The sequence below is a fragment of the Etheostoma cragini genome, chromosome 13 (genome assembly GCF_013103735.1).
Source record: "Etheostoma cragini isolate CJK2018 chromosome 13, CSU_Ecrag_1.0, whole genome shotgun sequence".
Classification (NCBI taxonomy): Eukaryota; Metazoa; Chordata; class Actinopteri; order Perciformes; family Percidae; genus Etheostoma; species Etheostoma cragini.
The window spans coordinates 3,274,134-3,295,614 of NC_048419.1; the positions used below are offsets into that span (position 1 = coordinate 3,274,134).

At 40.1% G+C, this 21,481-nt stretch overlaps 1 protein-coding gene and 1 long non-coding RNA gene across 2 annotated transcripts in view; one reads left to right on the forward strand and one right to left on the reverse strand.

Annotated features, from left to right (window-relative positions):
- Nucleotides 1–8,221: 8,221 nt before the first annotated feature.
- Nucleotides 8,222–21,481, reverse strand: part of esama (endothelial cell adhesion molecule a) — a 62,994-nt gene continuing 49,734 nt past the window's right edge. The window contains exons 2-7 of the mRNA XM_034889658.1: nt 14,148–14,299; nt 12,579–12,780; nt 11,493–11,648; nt 11,028–11,150; nt 10,451–10,583; nt 8,222–9,809 (exon numbers count right to left, since the gene is read on the reverse strand). Of these exons, the coding sequence (XP_034745549.1) occupies nt 9,272–9,809; nt 10,451–10,583; nt 11,028–11,150; nt 11,493–11,648; nt 12,579–12,780; nt 14,148–14,299 (1,304 nt within the window). The 3' untranslated portion in view covers nt 8,222–9,271. The remainder of the gene's footprint in view (nt 9,810–10,450; nt 10,584–11,027; nt 11,151–11,492; nt 11,649–12,578; nt 12,781–14,147; nt 14,300–21,481) is intronic.
- LOC117955285 overlaps nt 19,244–21,481 on the forward strand; it is an 8,938-nt gene continuing 6,700 nt past the window's right edge. Inside the window, exons 1-2 of the long non-coding RNA XR_004659002.1 lie at nt 19,244–19,343; nt 19,735–19,736. This is a non-coding gene — a long non-coding RNA (uncharacterized LOC117955285). The remainder of the gene's footprint in view (nt 19,344–19,734; nt 19,737–21,481) is intronic.

Below are 21,481 nucleotides of genomic sequence, written 5' to 3' on the forward strand. Positions count from 1 at the left end.
GAAGACAATATCGAGGTCAAGATGCAACTTTTTGTCCGAAAACAGTGGTGTGGAGAAAAAGCCGTTCAGGGATTTGGCGGTGTGAACAGCATGCTGGGTAACATCATGGCTGCCAGGTACAATGCCAGTGTGTTAAGCTGGGAGAGGCTCCGGTCGCTACTGCACATTCAAGAACAGAGATAAAGATCAAGGATAAAGAAAGACCGGCTCCTCTTTTACCTGCTTGTACTGTCGACACATTCTCATCACCATATGGAGTCTGCAGTATTTTGAGCATTACTCTGACTGTGTCTTTGGATGGTTTTTGGTTTTGATTGGCGCATATATTTTATTTTTTCACTACTTATTCAATCACATTGAATTCAATGATTGGTTGTACAGCCACGCTGGGGTCACTAGACACTGGACTAGCATTACTGTATTGATACACAGGGGCCAAGTATCAATCTTTTATTATATATGTGTTGGCCAGTTTGTCTGCTTGACAATGCCATTTTGCAGTAATAAAATTGAAGTGAGATGAACAAACTGAGAAATATATCTTTTAGATGAAACAGTTTCCTTTTTTAGGACATAATTTGAAATTGGGGAAAATGTGTAAGTATATTAATTATTAGCATAAATAGGAAAAAGGGTAATAAATTGCAATATATTTTTAGAATATTACATTAAATGTTTAAAATAGCAATAGTGTGGTAACAAAAGTATCATGATGATATCGTATAGGGAGGTGTCTGGTGATTCCCCTCCAAATGGCGTGTCTAGGATTCCCAACCCGAGATTAAAACGCTTGATCTAACAAACAAAATGAACCAGAATTTACTTTAGATAGCCCAAGTCCTGTATGATTTAACAGGAAATAGGAGGAAACATTGTTGACATTTGAAATAACGTAACCATAAGTCTGATTAACTTGAAATTTCTCACACAGATGCATATTAATGTGCTCTACAAAAAAGCCTCAAGGACCGTTTAGGTCCGCCTAGAAAATTTGTCCGCCATTTGGATTGTTTTGAAAAACACATTTTTGAGATCTCCTACAGACCTACACCATAGCTCTGATTGCCACGAAGGTTTCAGTGAATCATCAATGGATCAAGATTTTTAAAAGTGGTATAAAGCACGATACCGGATAAGCGGTTGAAGATGGATGGATGGATATAAAGCACGTCCATATCTCAATTACGTTTCAAGTTATTGACCAATGAACTTTGAAAGGGGCGTGACTCTGGACATAAACACAAATCTGCAACGGTAAGGCCAATCATCACAAAACTCACAGCGTATGTTCAGATAAAAGCCCCGGATATACCAAAACAGTTTTATATACAGACGCCACTAGGGGCTGCTCCAAGCACAAGATAGGTGAGTGGCATTACACACATTTTACTATAACTCACATATTCACTGTCCATTCATCACAAATCTCCCAGGATATATCCTCATAAGCACCTGAACCACCCCCCAAGTTTCATTCAAATTGAACACCAGAGGGCGCTATAAATGCAAACAAACTGCAGGTGATATTGCACAAATCACTTTAAATTACAAAATGTTTGTCCAATCAACACAAACCTTCCAGGAAACGTCTAGATAATGACCTTACACGTACACTGCAAGTCTCATTCAAATTGACCACCAGGGGGCCCTTTAAATGCACAATAACTGGACGTGGAATGATGCAACTCAAGGTTTGAGCTTGGAATCGCATCCTGCACCTTTATTAGGGGTCCAAGGCCGAGGGGCTGGGAGCTGCGATGGCAAAGCTATGCGCTTCCCACAGATTTATGAGCTTAGCTTAGTGCTGGCAGGGAACATATCCAGTGGGATGTAACAGGTTGACTCTTATCTGACTGTGTTGTAGCAGGAAGACTCTCTCTTTTCTCACCTGATGCCGGACGACTCAGGGCACGATGGTTCACTACACTTTAGTTGATGACACGCCTTTATGAGTTCAGGCTTACCCAACAGTACTGAGCTGACTTCACCCTGGAGCTGCTCCATGTTTCCTCTTTGGACTAAATCACACGGACCTAGACTTTCTGGACTGGGTTCCAAGTCCCACCTGAATGGCACTCCAAAAATATGTAGCAGGTGCAGATTGATGACAGAAGAAATCATCTGGTGCCACATAATTCAATTAGAAAAACTTCATCTGTACTGAAAAGAAGAAATACATTTAGCTGCACTGTGTAGTTTCAACTAGTGTAAATGCTGCCGACATCAACAAAAGCTTTTGTAAAACTCTAGACAAAACAATAAACCAAAATGTCTTTCATATTATTTTCTTCTAAACAAAATACTTCACTGCCTCATTTCAACTGCCTCAGTTACAGAATATACAGGAATGACGCCAAGATCAAAAGGTGGCTGATGGTGGGCCACTGTGGTACCTAGTCATACCGTTGCCCTGGTAGCACATGCCACTCAATGCAGCGGCGTATGCTGGTGGCTGATGGGATATGGCATAAACCGATACACTGGCTGCTCACTACATCGACCTGGGTGGGTTGTGTTCCACCGGCACTGTTTAATGTGGTGGTGGACGTTGGGAAAGACCAAAAAAGGACTGCTGCTGAAATATGACAGCATGGTGCAATGTTGGTCAGACTAAGTAGTTATGTTCACCAATATTACCATCGGCATCACCGGGTCATCTGTGCAGGGCTACGGCCCCGAATGTTTTTATTGAAGCCCTGCATGTCATCAGCCCAGTTGTTGTAGGCAACACAAAGCTTAAGTTTCTGTGACATTTACAGTCTATATGGTTCAGGCTCAAACACACGGAGCTCTGGAGCAGATCGGTGTGTTGCTTTGTGTCCGCTCTGTAAAAATAAAGATGAGCAGCCCAGCGGGTCAGTAGCAGCTTCAGTTAATCTGTCTCATTCAGAGACCAGGGGCATCATTTATTCTACACAAGAAAAGGGATTTATAAAAAAGCAAACTTGACGGGAAATGTGCAGCCCTCCACGGACACTCTGACCCAGGCGTACGCACAAAACAGGCGAAATGAGAAGTGGCAACACCGACGGGAGATGGACGAAACGTGAAACTGAGACAATTGGGTAAAATCAAAACACTGCCTCACATTGATGGTGTGAAGAATTCACAAAGCCATTCTTAGAAATATTATCCTACACAAACATCTGTTTGTCCAGTTGTGTATTATTTTTTCAGCTAATGGGGCAGTTGTCATGACGGCAGCGTCGCAATCAACCTGGCTTGACACGGAGCAAATAAAAACAAAATCACATTTATTTTTGTTAATATCAAAAATAAAGCAGGAATTATTTTTCGCAAAAAAACACAGCCAACTGGAATGCTCCCCCTTGGTGAAATTCACATTTGTACAGAGGAAGAACAGATGAAATGTGATCGTCATATCCGGTAAGGGCACATGGCAGTGCGCGATTTGAGACAACACTCCTCTGTCAAAATTCATGCACTATGCAAGTCAGTACGTAGTGCACGAAGTGTACTGTCTGTAAGTGCACTAACGAAAGTGCGCAATTTGAGACACACCACATGCCTGCCCTTTTTTCTGTAATATAGCAATCAGTCAGATTTCACCGTTCCGTTGCAGGGATATGAGTGATTTTTTCGCAGGAAACGTTAAATTGCCCATTTATTTTTCCTGGAATTTGGGGTGTTATTATGTGTTTCTGGTGCTACCACATGCATGCAAACTTTGGCATATACCGATATGCACTAGGTCTGCACGATAGTGTTTTAGCATTTACATCACGATGGGCGACGATGTGGACGCTAGAACTTTTTTGCTGCTTGATAGAAAAGTGAACTTCGCCTTTAGGGGCCATGGTAGTAACGTTAGAGTTTAGCCAGCAAAAGTAAACGTCATTCCGCGATGCATAAAGATTCATTCTATGACAACAACCCATACGTCCAGACTTGTCATCATCTAACGTAATCCATCGATCCAACACAACATGATCAACATACGGTCCAGCACCACAAAGTCAGGATGAGTACATGTTTTCACTCACCAAGGCTGAGGGCTCTCTACGAGAAAGAAGAGACGGCGGCTCTTCCTCTGGGCAAACGTGAGTGACGACAATATCCCAAAGCTGGTCGCCAGTGGGCACCACACGTTTTAATTCCAGTTTCTCCTCCAAAGGGAGTCAACCACGGCAGAACGCAGTCTGAAGCAGCAAGGCAGGGGCAGAATGTGAAATACAATCTTACCACAAATTATTAGCAATTTAGAATATACATTTTTAAAACATAAATGAATTATGAATATAAATGTTATATTCATAAAACACAAATAATTATAGATTAGATTATATTTGTTTGCACTTGTTTGTTTGTTTGTTCTCTTTCTGTTGACAAGAGGTGGAATATACACCCACCTGCCCCTAACGACCAGTGGCTAGCTACTACCTGGCTTTAGCTAGCTAACTGCAGTGCTAGCGTGTGTGATGCTAAAAATGTATTATTATTTATCTATAAAAACATGACAGCTATGCAACACAAATTCATCTAACACAAAGGTTAACGTAAACCCTAATTTTCCTCTGGCTGTGATGAAAAAAATAAAGCAAATCATCACAGCTCACACACCATGTTAGCCGAACAGGCAGCTAATGCACAGATTTAACAAGCTAACAAGCTAACTAGCTTAACTGCTCTGTGCAATGCTGGCGTGTATGATGCTAACGTAGCTTCTAAACTATAAATACACGCGTCAGGAACTTGTATTTATAGTTTAGTAACTAATGTTGTTTCGAACAACATTCACTTAAGTATTATCATTCATAATTCATTTACCTTTAATTAGTAGAAGAAAGGCAAGTGTTGCACCGTAGTTCTACTTGCTTAATGGCCGCCGTCGTAAACAGTTTTGCAAAACTCACGCTAGTTCCACTTAGAGTTCACTCTGCAATTCACTGGTTAATGTCGCCGCCTAGTGGCGAGGAGTGCAAATTAGTTTTACACTGTTAGAGAAAATATTAGACAAGAAACTAAACTCAGTGTGTGTGTGGGTGTGTGTGTGGGTGTGTGGGGGGGGGGGGGTCATAGATCTTGTGAATAACATAGGCTATATTTCAGTATTTACATATTACATTAACTTGGCGCCACACTATCACACTGTGTGTGACAAGAAACAAACACTAGGTTTGACTGTAGAAGTAGTTGCTAGCCAGAGACATGTAACCTGTAAATAAGGCATGCCTTCTAGTTTATTTGAAACTTGCAAACGCATGTAAATGTTGTGGATATTCAGTTCTTTTATAAAAGATACAACAGACCAAGATTTTGATTTGTGTGTGTTAATGAAGCCGACAGAGCTGCCTCTTAAATCAGGTTGGTGAATCCCAGTGATGGAATGTAACTACGTACAATTACTCAAGTACTATACTTAAGTACAACTGGTCTTTTTCTTTTCTTTTCATTCCACTTTCTACTTCTACTCTCATTTCTCATTTCAGAGAGAAATATTGTACTTTTTACTCCACTACATTAATCTGTCAGCTTTGGTTCCTAGTTACTTTACACATTAAGATTCCTGCACACAAAACACATGTACTGTAGTTTATAAAATCTGATGTTTTATTATAAAGTAAACTAGCCAATAATATAACATACTTAAAGTATTAAAAGTAAAAGTACTCAATGCAGAAATACCCTCCCATTTTACAAAGCGTAAAGGATCCAAACAGTTGTGTGTTTAATGGTCTCATCATCTCAGCTGTACTTGTAGGCTGTTACATTGTTGGCTAGTTTTATTAATAATCATCCGATTTTTTAAACTACATGTGTTTTGTGTGCAGGAATCTTAATGTCAGATAAATGTAGTGGAGTAAAAAGTAAATTTCTCTCTGAAATGTAGCTGAGTAGAAGTAGAAAGTGGCAGGAAAAGAAGTAAAGTATCTCAACATTTGTACTTTAGTACAGTTTTAAATACCTAATATTTTAGTACTTAAGTACTTACTTAGCTACAGTCCACCACTGGAATGTAGTCGGTGCACCTGCATGCTGTAAGCTTGAAAATACAGTTAAAATCTTTAAAAAAGGCCATTTTGGAAACACGGAAACACACACACACACACACACACACACACACACACACACACACACACACACACACACACACACACACACACACACACACACACACACACACACACACACACACACACACACACACACACACACACACACACACACACACACACACACACACACACACACACACACACACACACACAACTGATCATTTGTTTTTTAATTGAAAATGTTATACAAAGCGTTTTCCATGAACATAAATATGAAGGATGAGTGCACAATGCACATCAATGTCCACAGTTTAAGCCTGCTGCACACATGAGCACAGGTATACAATCCATCATGGTTTATAACTCACTGACACGGAGCACTTCTCTAGCTCTTATACATCACTGTATAAAAATAAAGGCTTGTCTTGAATACATTGTAATGTCCATAATGTACACTTTTAAAACGACCCATTCACAAGTTAAAACACTGTAGTTGTCCCATCACAACTTCCCACGTACACTCTTTTCATTTTGCTTCAATGTATTAAAAACAATACAATCCTCAATTAAACTGCCAACATTTTGAGACTACTGCCCATGTGTCAAACTGAGAACAATGTTCAGAAAGCATCTGGAAAGGGACTTCTCTTCAAAATCTTCCCCATTTAAACAATTAATTAGGGAATTGTGTTGTTTTGACATTCTGTGCACAAAAATCTGCTCCAGTGTAACAACAGTACAGCAGGATAGATGTTGATCATGTAGGATTGCTTTTGTTAAACATATCTTTTTTTCTTTTCTTTTCCAAATTCAACTGGTATTTCAACAGGCATTGGTGTGACTTGAATGTGGCCGAAGTAAGAAAAAAAAAAGCCACGATTAAATATATACTCGGAAAACATGTATTTGATACCACAGTTCATGTTACGTTCTTGAACCATTCAGTGTAAATTTGCTAAGATCATTAGCCATCTGGATACATTCTGACATTCTTACTGCAATACAGATGTTTGGATATAAAAACTAAGCTGACATTGTTAATATGGTCAGACTCTATCATGAGCTACAGCTGCTCTTATTCATACTAAATGAACAGAGATACCAGCAATGTAATACATAAATTATTGTGTATTAAAAAGATGCACAGATATTTCCTTTTTTAGTGGAATCTTCTGAGCCAAAAATCCAGTGCTCATTTGTTTCAGCCAACATATATTATATGATATATATATATATATATAATATATATTATATATATTATATATATCTGTAGCAGATGTACTCCGCTAAGGGTGTAGGCTTTGTCTAAACCTTTTAGGGGGGGTTCACATAATAATGGCGAGGGGTTGTCCCCCATAAAATAAGACAGTTAGTCAGTTTAACACTTCATTTACTGCATTCTGGTGAATTTTTATGCAACAATTTTTGGTGCAAATGTCTTTTTTTATACATAGGAATTAATTTATTATCTTTTGGATTGTTCAAAACTTTCAGCATATTCAAAACATCACAAGTTTGTTTGGAGATGTTTTTTTTGAAATTATTTACATCTCGACAAAAAATCTGATAGAGAATGAGACCTTGTTAAAGCCAGAACCGGCAAAGTTTAAATCTACATCAATCTATTAACACTTGTCAATGGAGAGTGGCCAGACTCTCTGTACAAATGAAATGTACCAGAGTCTGGTAGGACCAGGCTAATGGACCAGAGTCTGGTAGGACCAGGCTAATGGACCAGAGTCTGGTAGGACCAGGCTAATGGACCAGAGTCTGGTAGGACCAGGCTAATGGACCAGAGTCTATCAGGACCAGGCTAATGGACCAGAGTCTGGTAGGACCAGGCTAATGGACCAGAGTCTATCAGGACCAGGATAGGACATATCCTCTGCATCCGCCCGAAATTTACAACTATGTACCTCGCCAACTTTAAGGATGAACAGTGAGTCTTCCCCATCCTCTAATGAAAGGAAATGGTAGCAGATCACTAACTAGGCACCTTCAAGAGTCTTAAAAACACCTTCATGTTAGTGTTAACTCATAACAGCTTCCCGTTGCCATGACTTGGCAATGTCAATCAAATGGGAAAGGTTTGTCTAAAAAAGCCTTTTGTGACTCAATATTCCTCCCTTTTATATTGATATAAACAGATTATTCTTCCACTGACCTACACTAGAAAATAAACTACAACATATAAAGAAAGCATGTTGAAATAACAAAGCATTACATCCTGTATATCTTTGGTTCAGGCTTCAGTGTTGCAGTCAACCATACAACCTGTCTTTTTTGTTCCATTCAGGCTGTGGCCAACACTATGCTATGCATGTCGCACATGTATCAGAAAATAAATATCGTATTTACAATTTTCCATTCTGCAGGCAAACTGAAATTAAAACAAGTGTGGACTTGTGTACTATCACCATACTGTAGTTCTGAATAGTGCTCAATATTGTAAGAAGCTTTTGCTAATCTGTGTTTAAAGAACTGAGTCTAAGAGCATTTTATAAGCTGAACCAATGACAGAAGTAAAGCCAAAAAAAGGATTAGGATACTTTTCAATGTCAAACTTTATCATATTTATACTTTATATCTTATCTTTCTCTTGTCTTGCTCTGAAAAAAATTAATTAATGATACATAGATCTTTATATACTCCACCCAGTACTCACTAACTGCCCTTCTCTCCTCTGAACAGTACTGATAGTTTGTGCTTTCACCTATTTTTGGTATTGATAATTGCTACTTTGAGTAGTGTTTGAGTGACGATGGTGGACAAAGTAGCGCATACCTGTGTAACCCTCTTCTTATTTCATCTGTATGTTCATCCGTGAGAATCGCACACGCATGATGATCCATACGCTGCTCACTCTGTGGAACTAGTGTGGCAGGAGGAAACAATATATAACATGACATTTAAAAAGCTACATTTGAAAATAACAAAATACAACATTAGAAATGCAATGATTAAGTACAAAAGAGGATACTGGACAAATGTATGAAAACCATTTCTATACATAGTTTGCAATGTCTACAGTGCATACAGAATATAAAAGACTTTAAGCAAGTCTGCAATAATCAAGCTTCTTAGCACTAAAGCAAATTGTCAATAAGTGAGTTTGACCTTTTCATCTACTGCAATTCTTTGCTAAATAGTAGTTAACGTGTTCCCTTTAAAAATCCAAACCACAGAGAGTGTAAAGGGACAGTGTTCCACCGTTTTTGTCAACAGCACTGTTTTGTCAGCGCAGGCAGCGGGCGTTAGACAAGAGATCCGGCTTGGTTCTGTGCAGGCACCATGATGGGCACCCCTCCCATGCGGGTGATATTGGAGGCTGTGACGGTGGAGGTGGGCAGCGGTGGCGGGGAGGGAGCCGCCTGGAGCTGCATCTGCGGCTGGCTGTAGGCAGCATGGGGTGGCAGCTGGGCCTGGGGCAGCTGGGCGTAGCGCTCCGGTCTGGGCAGGGAGCTCCCATCGGTCCCGGCCTCAGAGGGGACGGCCTGGCCACGGGGCAGGGTGGTGTTATTATTGTAGCTGTAGTGGGTGGGGGTTGAGGCTCCCTGGTGGCGGGAGGGGCGGTAGCCGGCCATGCTGCCCGTGGCGGTGATGATGGAGGCGGTGTCTGAAGGGGGGCGCTGCGGGTACTGCTGCAGGTGGTGGTGGTTGTGGTGGTGGTGGGAGGGTTCTTTATGATGGGGGCTGGAAGCGATGGAGGACAGGGTGCCATTCTTGGAAATGGTATCTGAACCCAGACCACCCTTAGCCCAGGAAACGTGCTTAGGAGCCTGAGCGTCCTCCCTGGACGAGGACAGGACACACAATCAACTAGTGATGAGCAACTTTATATTTTTTATCTTTAAAAAATACATCTATCTATCTATCTATCTATCTATCTATCTATCTATCTATCTATCTAGGTGACATGTCCCAGATTTGTTTTCACAGTCTGTTTCATGAACATGGCAATAAACACAAACACATACATCAACAGATAACATAGAGACACATAGAGACAAGCACATTTACTGTGACAGCAGATCTACACAAAGTTAGAAAGGTAGTTTGTTCAGCAGTGCTATGGTAGAAGAGACAAAACCTCTGCCAAAGCGAGTCCTTCTATCCTGTATCCTGCGGCCAGGACTCAAATACTCAAAATGTTTCTTGTATTCTATCTTAATTATTATTTGTTGTATATTCTGTATTTGTGCTGTCTACTATTTCACTACAATTTCCCAATTTTGGATCAGTAAAATCTATCTAACCCACTCTAATCTTAAAGGGCCAGTGTGTAAGAATTCCTTTCATCTAGCTTTGTCATATATCAATCCACTCTCTTGCACCGCGGCGTTCAAAGTACGTATTGCAGCCATGGTAGCCTTAACGCTTCAAAAGTGACGTGGCCAGTGATAAAGGCGTAAAGGGAAGCCCCATGAACTCACTTGATTTCATTGGCCATGTCGTCCTCGTTGTCTCTCCGCCTCTTCGTCAGGAAAAGGAAGCAGATGAGCAGAAGGAAGATGAAGGCAACCACTGAGCCCACCGTGGCGCCAGCAATCATCCCCACATTGGTGGCTAGAATCAGGGGACACACAGTAATCACATGTCACCAAAGCACATATGTCTACATAGCGTACATACTGTTTTGGGAATGTTCTATAAAAGAGACTTCAGATACAGTATTAGGGACCACTAAGGTCTATTTAAAGAGACTTCAGATACAGTATTAGGGGATCACTAAGGTCTATATAAAAGAGACTTCAGATACAGTATTAGGGGACCACTAAGGTCTATATAAAAGAAACTTCAGATACAGTATTAGGGGACCAGTAAGGCCTATAAGCACATGTGACCTTTAAGCACAGTAACTGACAGATGCTTAGACTTTTACTCATGTGATGTTCTAAAAGGTGACTTTAACTTCTACCAAAGTCATTTTCTGCTGAGAAACTTGTACTTTTACTCAAGTATTGCTTTCAAACACTTAATACAAGATTGGTTCCTGGGCGCTATACGTACAGGTGACGATCTCCAGGTTGATGAAGCAGCTCTCGGCTCCGGCCGAGTTGCTGGCCTTGCACACGTACTTCCCTGACATGTTACTGCTCAGGTTGTTAAGCTTCAGAGTGCCCGTCTTCTCATCTAAAACAGCATGCATACATATGGTTTCATATAGGGTTAGGTATGTATGGTTGTGTACATACAAGCACACACATGACAGCACAAAATCAGACTGCAGATGCGTCCTTTCCTTTGACACGTTAGACTTTATTAGGCATTATGAATATGCTTTATTTTTTATTCTTCAGTTCATAGGTGTAGATTTCACTGGGGATGCAGGGGATATGTCCCCCCCAATATATAGAAGAGGTAGATTTGTCCGCTTCAAAAAATATGAAAGACCACCCCCTACCCAAGATAAATCCTACTTTCAGGTGAAAAAATATTGTAATAATAATGAGTTAGTGTGCTGACTCCACTCACTGAGCATGGGTGAGAAGAAGACCTCCGAGGTGGGACTGGTTTTCATCCACTTGTAGAGAGGAATGGGCTTCCCAGCGCTGGATGAGCAGCTCAGAGTCACGTTTCCCTTCAGCACCGGCTTCCCTGATAAAGAGCACTTAGGAACCGCAGGCGGGACTGACACCAGACGGGTACAAAATGGTTATTTTTGGTTACTTTCTTTGTTGAGTTTTCAATGTAAGACACATATAAATCAGATCTGGCTGATATGGAAAACAATCCAATTTACAATATTTTTGTACCAAACGCATAAATGTCAATATTGTGGCAATATTTTAGGGTATGATCAGTGCTTTCACAAAATATTTACACAATGACTTTTTTGATTAATAATCATCAGTTATGTGGATGCAATGACTAAGTGGATAAAGGTAAATAATAGAACAGCTAGAACAGTTTGGGAAGTTTTGGAAATTACATCACTTTACGGTAATGCAGCCTTTAAAATCAGGAAAAGGCGACTCTTCACGTCATATTACGATATCCAACATTTAAGACGATATCTAGCCTCATATATCGATGTCCATATAATGTCAATACATTGCCCGTGTCATGGTTTAGAATTTTGAAGTCCTCCTGTTTGTTTAATTATGCCTGTGTCCAAGCCGGCGGTCATTCAGAACCTGCCACAGGCTCAGATCCCTGACGTGAAAGCCCCCTTACTGCTTTATATTCCATTATATCTCTGATATGTTTTGAATGCCATCTGTTTTTTCTTTCTCATAGGATAAATAAAGGTATTCCAGCCGTAAATTGGTTCCTAAAATTGTGTCGGAAGAATGCAGGAAATAAAGTCTTTAACGCTCATAAGTAATTTCCACTAGCCCTCTGCCAGATTGTGTCAGTGCTTCGGCCCAGCTTTATATCGTCTAGTTTGTTGATCTGTACATAGTTTTTGACTTGTTGTATTTTTGCCTGTCTGGATATTGCTTCTAGTAAAATACATTTTGCTTCTACCTTTTGTCCGGTGAGTTTTGCTCTTGGGTTCTTTTATCTCAGATTTCTGACAGCCCATCCCTAATGTAAACACATTTCTGTAGTTCTTACCTTTCACGTCCAGACTGAGCTCAGCAGTGAGGCCAGAATTATTAGGAATGATGACCTGGCAGAGGTAGCGTCCTGAGTCCGACTCCTGCGTGTTGTTGATGTACAGCGACACGTCGTTGGACGGCATGCTGACGTAAAAACCAACGCGGCCCGCAAACTGGGAGTTGCCCACGCTCATGGAGTCTTTGGTGTAGGCGATGATCTGGACCAGAAAACAGAGAGCACATGTCAGACGTAGAGAAACAGGAAATAAAAGAGCACACAGTTTGGGAAGTCCATATGCTGACAGAGGAACCAGTTTTGTTGACCTCCATGTTGATTTGATTAAACTTGGCGGTTATCTTGGGTTGAAAGAATTAGAAGGCTTTTTAAATCCTAAACCAATTTTGGGGGATTATTTTGGTTGAATGCATTACAGAGTAAACATGGCACACAAATTGTACTTCACTGATAAAATGGTCTTATAGAATCATGTACTGCACATTTGCAGCCCATTTCCATCAACCTAACCCTTGTGGTGCTGAAACACAAGACATGAACTGTTCAGGTAGAAGATTAATCCAAACTGGTTAAAATTTCTGAATTTGAATTGTAACCGTAGTCCACACTGCAATACAAAACAAGTTGGCAATGCAAGCCAGAAAAGCCTAATTCATGTACAATTTCCTCCTGTAGAATCAGAAGAATCAGAAAATGTTTTAGTTTGGAAAACACAGGACTGAACTTCTTTTTTTTTAATATTTTTCAGCTTAGTTAGTTTGTCACAGTGATGACCTCAAATGAGCTGCTAAACAGCGTCCCATGGGGATGGCTGTGCCTTCCATACACATACAACTCTCTACAGAGACTGTGGCCTCTAGGTTTGGCTTTGAAGGTAGTGAGTGTGTTCTTTTGATTCATCTTTTTTGGCTACAAATGACAGTGAAGCAGAGTGAGACACTGGATGCCTGTACAGGCACATGAAAATAAAAGCCTCACTTTTAATCAACTGTTTCTTTTCCAGCTCTCTAAGTTCTCTATTCCCCTGTTTTCCTTTTTTATTGTGATCCTCTTTTGGGCCGTCCATCTGTACAGCCCAGTCATCTGACCGAGGCAGATATGTAAGCTGAGCCACGGCCAGGTCTCTAGATAATGTGTCAAAAACAATACAGGGTTGAGTCAGATGGGCTTGTTATGCAAAACCCCTCTGCTTTATTTCATGTTTTATCGCAGCAAAGTTTTCATAAATCTTTTTTTTTTTTAAACACATTCATCTGAATGTCCTGATGAAGAAAACCTACAGTACGGTGTATTAAAGCGGAAAATAAGAACCACAGTGTTTGTAAGCATTAAGCCTTTTTTGTCTTGGATTCATTTCTTAGGGTTTACAAATGGAGGGGCTTTGCCAGATTAACGGCATAAGACACATAAGGACAGGCAAACGTCCGTTATACCTGTAATCCCAGATATTATAGCCCCGGAAAGGAAATTAAAAGATGTCCCTGCTGAGCAGTAGAGACTGCAGTATATTGGATATGGAGCTGTTTTCCATATTTGACAGCTTGTACGGTCTCCCTTTCAATTCCTTACCAGCTGGGTGTTGTTAGAGACAAAGTTCCAGAGGATGGTGTTGGTACTGGGGTCATTCCCTTCCACTCTGCTGTACGAGGCCCTCAGCACCACCATCTGGCCCTTGATCACATCCACACTGGGTTTGGGCATCTGGATCTGAGCCCATATGCCTGGATGGAGGGGAAGGGAAGAGAAAGGAAAATTGTCAGTGTGAGCCATCTGCCAAACAAACCAGGTTTCCATCCACACGCATTTTGAGATGAATAAATCCATATTCATAACCGCATTGAAAACATGTTCTTAATTCCATATTATATCATTACTCATTGAGCTGCGGCTTTCAATAAAACTGAACACTTCATATGTCATGTAAAAATGTCACAAGCACAAGTCATTATCTGATCCTACATTATTGATGACAATAAATAAACATGGACTGTCGAGGGGATTTGACATGCCATAAATGATGATAACATCCTTGTCTAAACACAACGTCCTACTAAGCATCCTGCATGAATGTCAAGAGACAAAGGAAAGTCTATGCAGTCAGAACATACAAAACATTCAAATGTGCTGATGGAAAAAAAAATGTATATCAGTCTTTTATCATGACTTCAGAAGGAACATATGAAAACAAGTCTAACCGTCATCCTAAAAATCATTCCATATGCTGTTCTTACCAACCACAGCTGGGAGAATATCCATGCAGGTGACGTCTTCAAAACTTTACAATACACATCTCATGTTTGTCATCAGGCTACTGAGCAGCAGAAACACAGAACAACTGACACAAGCTCCGTTTCAGGCCACTGAAAGAAGTCAATCTGTCAAGCTGCATGCTACATCTCTAAAAAGATTGGATCTCAGGGATTTATATGGGACTTCATGTGACACTGATACGAGAGCAAAAAAAAAAAAGAAATGCTGCAGAAGTGCAAAGATCCCCTGGGCAAAAAAACACTGCAGGCACAGTAGAAATGACCTTCAGTGTAGTCATTTCTCAGAAGGCAACATAATGAAGGACAACCATTTTATATTAGATAATTCCCTAGACGTTGGGTTTACGTAAAGACGGCCGTTAGACGTCTCTCAAACATATAATTACCTGCAGAGTAAGATTGGTAGGATCTTCTTGATGCTATATTTCTCACTAGTAAATTTGAGGTTCATTACAAGGGAAACATATACAATGTAATGTGTTTCACTCAGATTCATGTCTTTATTGCAAAGCACAAGTTTCTCTAATTACTTGTATGTTTAGTTGATTACTGCATTCATTAGTTCAAGGTCCAACTATGAGCTTAATACAATAGAATGAGCAATCTTGTGAATCCACCTAAAGCTGCTAAGTAGGGACAGCAAGAAGACATTGCATTTATCTGGAAAAGAAGGAAATAAACTAATGAGGGGCTCATTGTCAGAGTAAAATGTAACATACCCGTATGACCAGAGAGGGGAAGCAGAGAGCCAAGTGGCATCTGCTACTCACAGAAACTTATTTGGAATGCATTGTCTGCATGTTTATATTCATGTTTTCCTGTTGAAAATCACTTTGTAGGTAGATACCAACTATTTCATATTTAATCTGTCACCTGCAAAGGAAATTACCTACATTCCTTCAAGAATTTAAGCACATATTTGACTGAGATAGTGTTTGAGGTATGATCAGTATGGCTTTATGGATTAATTCAAAAATAAAATTCCGCTTACAGTAATTACGAGTGTTGACATTGTCGCAAGTGGATGCCATTCCCTCATTTGGTAAAACGTTATTTCTGCTTTAATGATGTGAATAAGAGCAAAGTGTATATCTGCCTTTAAATTCTCTGTCCATCCCAACCATAACAAAGATAATTGGACAGAGATAGCATAAAGAAGAAGAAGGTGACACACACACACACACACACACACACACACACACACACACACACACACACACACACACACACACACACACACACACACACACACACACACACACACACACACACACACACACACACACACACTCCCTCCCCTAGTCTTCTCTTTCTCTCATCTCTAACCTTTCAACCTCTCCTCTGGGTGGGCAGGATTTTTTTTTTTTCTTCCAGACTTTTCTCCTCAAAAATTCCTTTTAATGATTCCAACATTGAGAGAATGTGTACTTGAGTCAATTCTGATCAGCCTCACAGAGCTGCCAGCTCGCAGTGTGTATGTGTGTGTTCCTCAGAAAGCAGGCATTGCCAAAATGTGGCACATATTTAAAACATTTATGGGACTTCTGTGTGTGGTGTTGTGTGTGATTGACGTGACCTACGTGTGAATGCTAATGAAAACAGATTGGAATCAAACTAATGACATCCACTTACATGGAGAAACACTCTTTTTCCACTACAAGGCACTCAGCCACATGTATTAACTGTCCTCACTGTACTGCAGCAGGGAATGAAGAAAGCCATTCTCTCCTACTCACCCTAATTGGTGTTTGGGTGCCACAATTGTCACTAACAAGAATATTTCTCCATGCACAGGAAGTGATGCAATCAAACGTAAGTGTAAAGTCCAATCCTAAAGTGTGAAGCAGTGTTCCATCCAGACTCATCAGCCATAACTGAACCTCTTCACTCTATCTCCACCAGCTTGACACTACAAAGAAGAAATGTGGTCAACTAATGTCATGGTACATGACTTCTGGGTATGGAAGTCCTCAGTATTCAAATAGTTGCCTGCTTGCTCCCATATGGGGCCACCAACTTGAAAAGTTCCCTAGCACTGCTTTAAAGTCACAATGCAAGTGAAAGAAGTGTCCTACTTGCTTACTCTAGCTGATCAGGGTGGTAACTTAGAACACAGTGAACCTGCTTTCAGCTATGGAGAGAAAGACAGATTGATGTGGTCTGGTGCGGTATAGTCAAATTGTGTTAAGCTTCTGTTGTTTTGAGTTTTTATTTACGGCTCTGTTACAGAACAAAACATTTTGTTTAGACATTTCTTTTCATATTTAAACCTCCAATAAATGCATTTGAACTTGTGGGCTGTGGAAACTATTACTTAAGTTGATATGGTGAATTGTTGGCAAACTGTTGCTTTATACTTTGGGCTGTCCTCGTTTAAAGTAGTCTACTTAGTCGATCAACACTCGAACGATTTTGTGGATTAATTGATTAATTGATTTCTTCGACAGATCTGTAAAACAGAGTTTCCCTTACAAAGAATCATGCAAAAACACACCTTTATATCAGAGATGTGCTCATGAGTTTCCTGGAAATAAGTCATTGAGCATGAAAAAGCATGGAAAATTACTAATTCACTAAAAGGAATCTTAGTCCAAACACCAAAATGACCAGTTAGTTGACTGATCAACTAAGAGGGGGCAGCTCCAGTTTAAACACATCAAGCAGTTATGGAGGAACATTGTCGCTCATTCGGAGTCACGTTTGTGTCCACCTGATGAATCAAAGTCCGATATTCACTCTTGTAGCTCTGTTTTGGTCCCCACCAACTCCTGAGGAAAATATCTGTCTTGCTAGCTGCTAAATGCTCCAGGTAGTATACAGTGTTTTTTGGAGTTTTTTTTCACTGAAAGCATCTGCCTGCTGCCGCTATTAAAGAGCTGAACATGTACCAACACAGTAAGGTTGCAGCCTGACAACTAAACGATGAGCTGAAACTTGTTATAAAGCTACATGAGACTGAGGGGAGCAACCATTTACACTATACCTTAGTTTCATATTGCCATTTGATACATTGTTAACATAAAAATATCTTTAATAGCTGTTTGAATATTATATATGCATATAGATCATAAAAGTTATGTTTCTTTTAAATGCCACTTTACAAGATGTGTGATTCCAGAGAAAAACCTTTGCTTTGGAAATAAGATTACAGTCAAAGTTTATCCCTGGTGTTAAAAAAGATTGAGCTGTAAGATTCAATTTTAAAAGGATGTAATGAACACCCTTTTGTTGCTTTCTTGGCACCGCTGAAATTAGAACTGCAACAATGCACCGGGTAAAGGGATCTCAGCAGAGAGTAGGTGTAGGTATCGGTTTCTCTGTCACCGTGGAGACGAATGGAGCCGATACGTGTGTGTGAAGAGACAGATAATTTGTAGACTAAACTCCTTTGGGAACTTTGTTTTTAATAAAGAGGCATGCCAATGAAGCAAAAAGTGAATTACGATATCGACAGAGGTGAGGAAAAGGGAAAAAACACGGACAATGAAGGAAGGAAAGGAGCTGAAACGGAAGGCAAAGTAAAGCCAAGAGATGGCGAAGAGATTCATTGTGTCACTCGATCTTTAGACCCTAAGAAGACTTGCTGTAGCAGAAAGAAGCAGACCTCTTGTCTGGAGAGATGTTGACTGATGGATGGATGCTAGGATCAGTGCACATGCTGAGATGAAAGAAAGAGGTTAAAGCATTAATGCAACGAGTTAAGGTGGAGCAGCTCGCTGATGATTGCAGTATGGCTGTAACAGACTCCACTGAGTCGCTTTTGGAAGTCTTGGACAAGAAAGGAAGGAGGAATGGACGCGCCAACATAAAATGACAATCTCTGGGACAAGGACTATTATAAGAAAGACAACACAACACAATCATAGACTTGTATTCTTAATGCAACAGGGGTTTGACATGTGTAATTAGAATGAATGCCATGCTTATTAAATTTAGAGTTTGACATGTTAGTGTAGCTGTATGCTAAATATGAAGCTAGAGCCAGCGGCCTATTAGCTGAGCTTACCATAAAGCATGAAGCAGGGGGAAACCGTAAGCCTGGCTCTGTCCAACGCTAGTACACGTCTAAAGCTCGCTGACATGCCATGTCTTGTAAGTGTAATGCATACTAACTAAAAAACAACTTGTAAAAATGACAATTTGTTTTATGGGGGTTTTGTGCCAAACTATATCTTGCTCCCTGTCTTTGTGCTAAGCTAACTGTCTCCTGACTGTTGCTTCATATCTGACTAACAGATAGAGTGGGATCAATATTCTCATCTAAATCTTGGCACAAAAAAAGCAAATAAGCTTTAAAAAGGCATATTTCGTAAAAAACATCTTTCAGGTGTCTTTGTAGGATCAGGAGTTCAAGGGATAGTTGGGATTTATTTGAAGTGTGCGTTACCTTGCTGTCAAACAGCCCTATCTGACGTGGAAATGCAGCTCTCTTCAAAGCCACCACACTCCTTTGACAAAAAACGTAATTTTACCTCGCAGAACACGGGAGTTGCTGGTCCACCGCTGCCTCAATCAGTTAGTTTGATTGGGTGACTATTGTGTTTAAAAGAGCTACTTTGGATTCACCAAAGTCACACAATAACACAAACTAACTACCTGATGGAGGCAGTGGTGGACCAGCAACTCTGCAAGGTAAAATTAAGTTTTTTGTCAAAAGAGTCTGGTAGCTTTGAAGAGAGAAGAGATAACGGCTTCAGTGCAACGTCAGATAGGGCTGTTTGACAGCAAGGCAACGCACACTTCAAATAAATCCCAACTATCCCTTTAAGTCCTGATCCTACAAAGACACCTGTTTATCCAAACTGGGGGCGTGCAGACCAGTATGGAGAAGTACGTCGTACAAACCCAATTAAAAAATTGCCAAACTATCCCTTGAAGAGGTTCAGTTGTTGCTGACAAGTCCAGCATTTCATGGATTTGGTGCTAACTCGCTATTGTGGAAAAGAAAATGGGTCATTTTGTTCTAAATCGGCAATTTGTGACCTGTAGTGTACAAACAAGACTTCCCAGCAGGGATCACCCAGACACCAACATTTCATTTTGGAAAATGGGCCAAATCTTCAGCTCCTCATTAGTGTAGATGGACCTCTCTACATGATTTAGCCTGATCAGACGGGTGTGTTTTTCTCCAAACAAATCTTGCCAAGTGCTGCTTTAAAAAGATTTTCTGACAGAAATCCTCCCTGATTCCGGTGTGAGTGCACCCCACCCAGAGAAAAAGACGAATGAATGTATGGAGAGATAGAAAGTGGAGGGATAAATTAGAGAGATGAACAAGGCCACACAAATCACCCTCCTAACATTCACTCTTCACTCTTAATTTGGTCAGGGAGGGTTAATCTTTCCCAGTGTGGCAGCTCTGAAATGCACTCCGCAGGCTTCATGACGATTGGCTTTAAATATTCCATGGTGACTGATGGCAGGGCAGATGGGAGAGAATGAAGGGAGTAATGAGGTCTGGATGGTCTCACGGGAAGATAATGGAGGTATTTCACTAAGTTGGATTTAACAAGGTGTTTCATGGTTTGTTGGCTTTCATTCATCCTTCTGCCTTCCGAAGTGTGTACTTTTACCAGGACTTACAGTACAGAAGTAGATATTTGGCAACAGTAGGTTTTAAAGAAGAGCTGTCCACACTTTATAAAAAAAGTACCCAACCCCTGATATAATATGCATATATGTACACAGGTGCTTATCGGTTTGAACAAATTAACAAAAGACTGTGTAAACATCAACTTGGCTATTGATATGTACTGACATGATTAAGTATGAAAAAAATCGGAATAAGAAAAATAAGATTGGAAGAAGATAAATTAAAAGTTACAACAATAGTAGCAGTACTCGAGGTATTTACTTGGGGAAAATGTATCGAAAACAATTCAGTGTGACAAGCCAGGAAGTGACACACACACACACACACACACACACTAACTCTTTTATTGCTATGTCGGTTACGGAGGGTCAGGGACGTCACTAGGATTTAGAGAAAGGGGGTGCTTAGCCCCCATGGGTATCTGTAACTTGCATTTGCAAAATATTTTCACTGCCGTCTTTTGTTACTGTATTAGAGCTACACCTATGTGAACAACCAGTCAAAAAAAACAAGATGCTAACAGGTACTCTGTTCAACAAAGGTTCCTGTAATTTTAGTAATTTGTCTGCTCATGTAAATTTGTGATAAAGTTTTAGCATACTATATCTAATTACTCTCTCTGTAAGATAAGGTGTCCAAAGAATGATATTTAATTACACAAATTACTGTAACTGCGCTGTGGATTGGTTCAGTCCAGTATAACCTAAGGCTATTAATAAGGATCCTAATTAAAGTGGCTACTATCTAACTATATTAACCTGATAGCAAAGGGAATAAAAGATTCAGAGTAACAATTACTGTATTGTTATGTATTATGTACTGCATGTAGGATTACTTTTATTTTATGTTCACATGCATATCTGTTGGAATATGCTCATGTTTAGCCTAGCCAACATTTATGCAAGGACTACATATTTATTTAATTTAGCACAGCCAATGAATGAAGAAAGTTAAGTTGGTCTAGCTATATATACAGTGGGTACGGAAAGTATTCAGACCCCTTTAAATTTTTCACTCTTTGTTTCATTGCAGCCATTTTC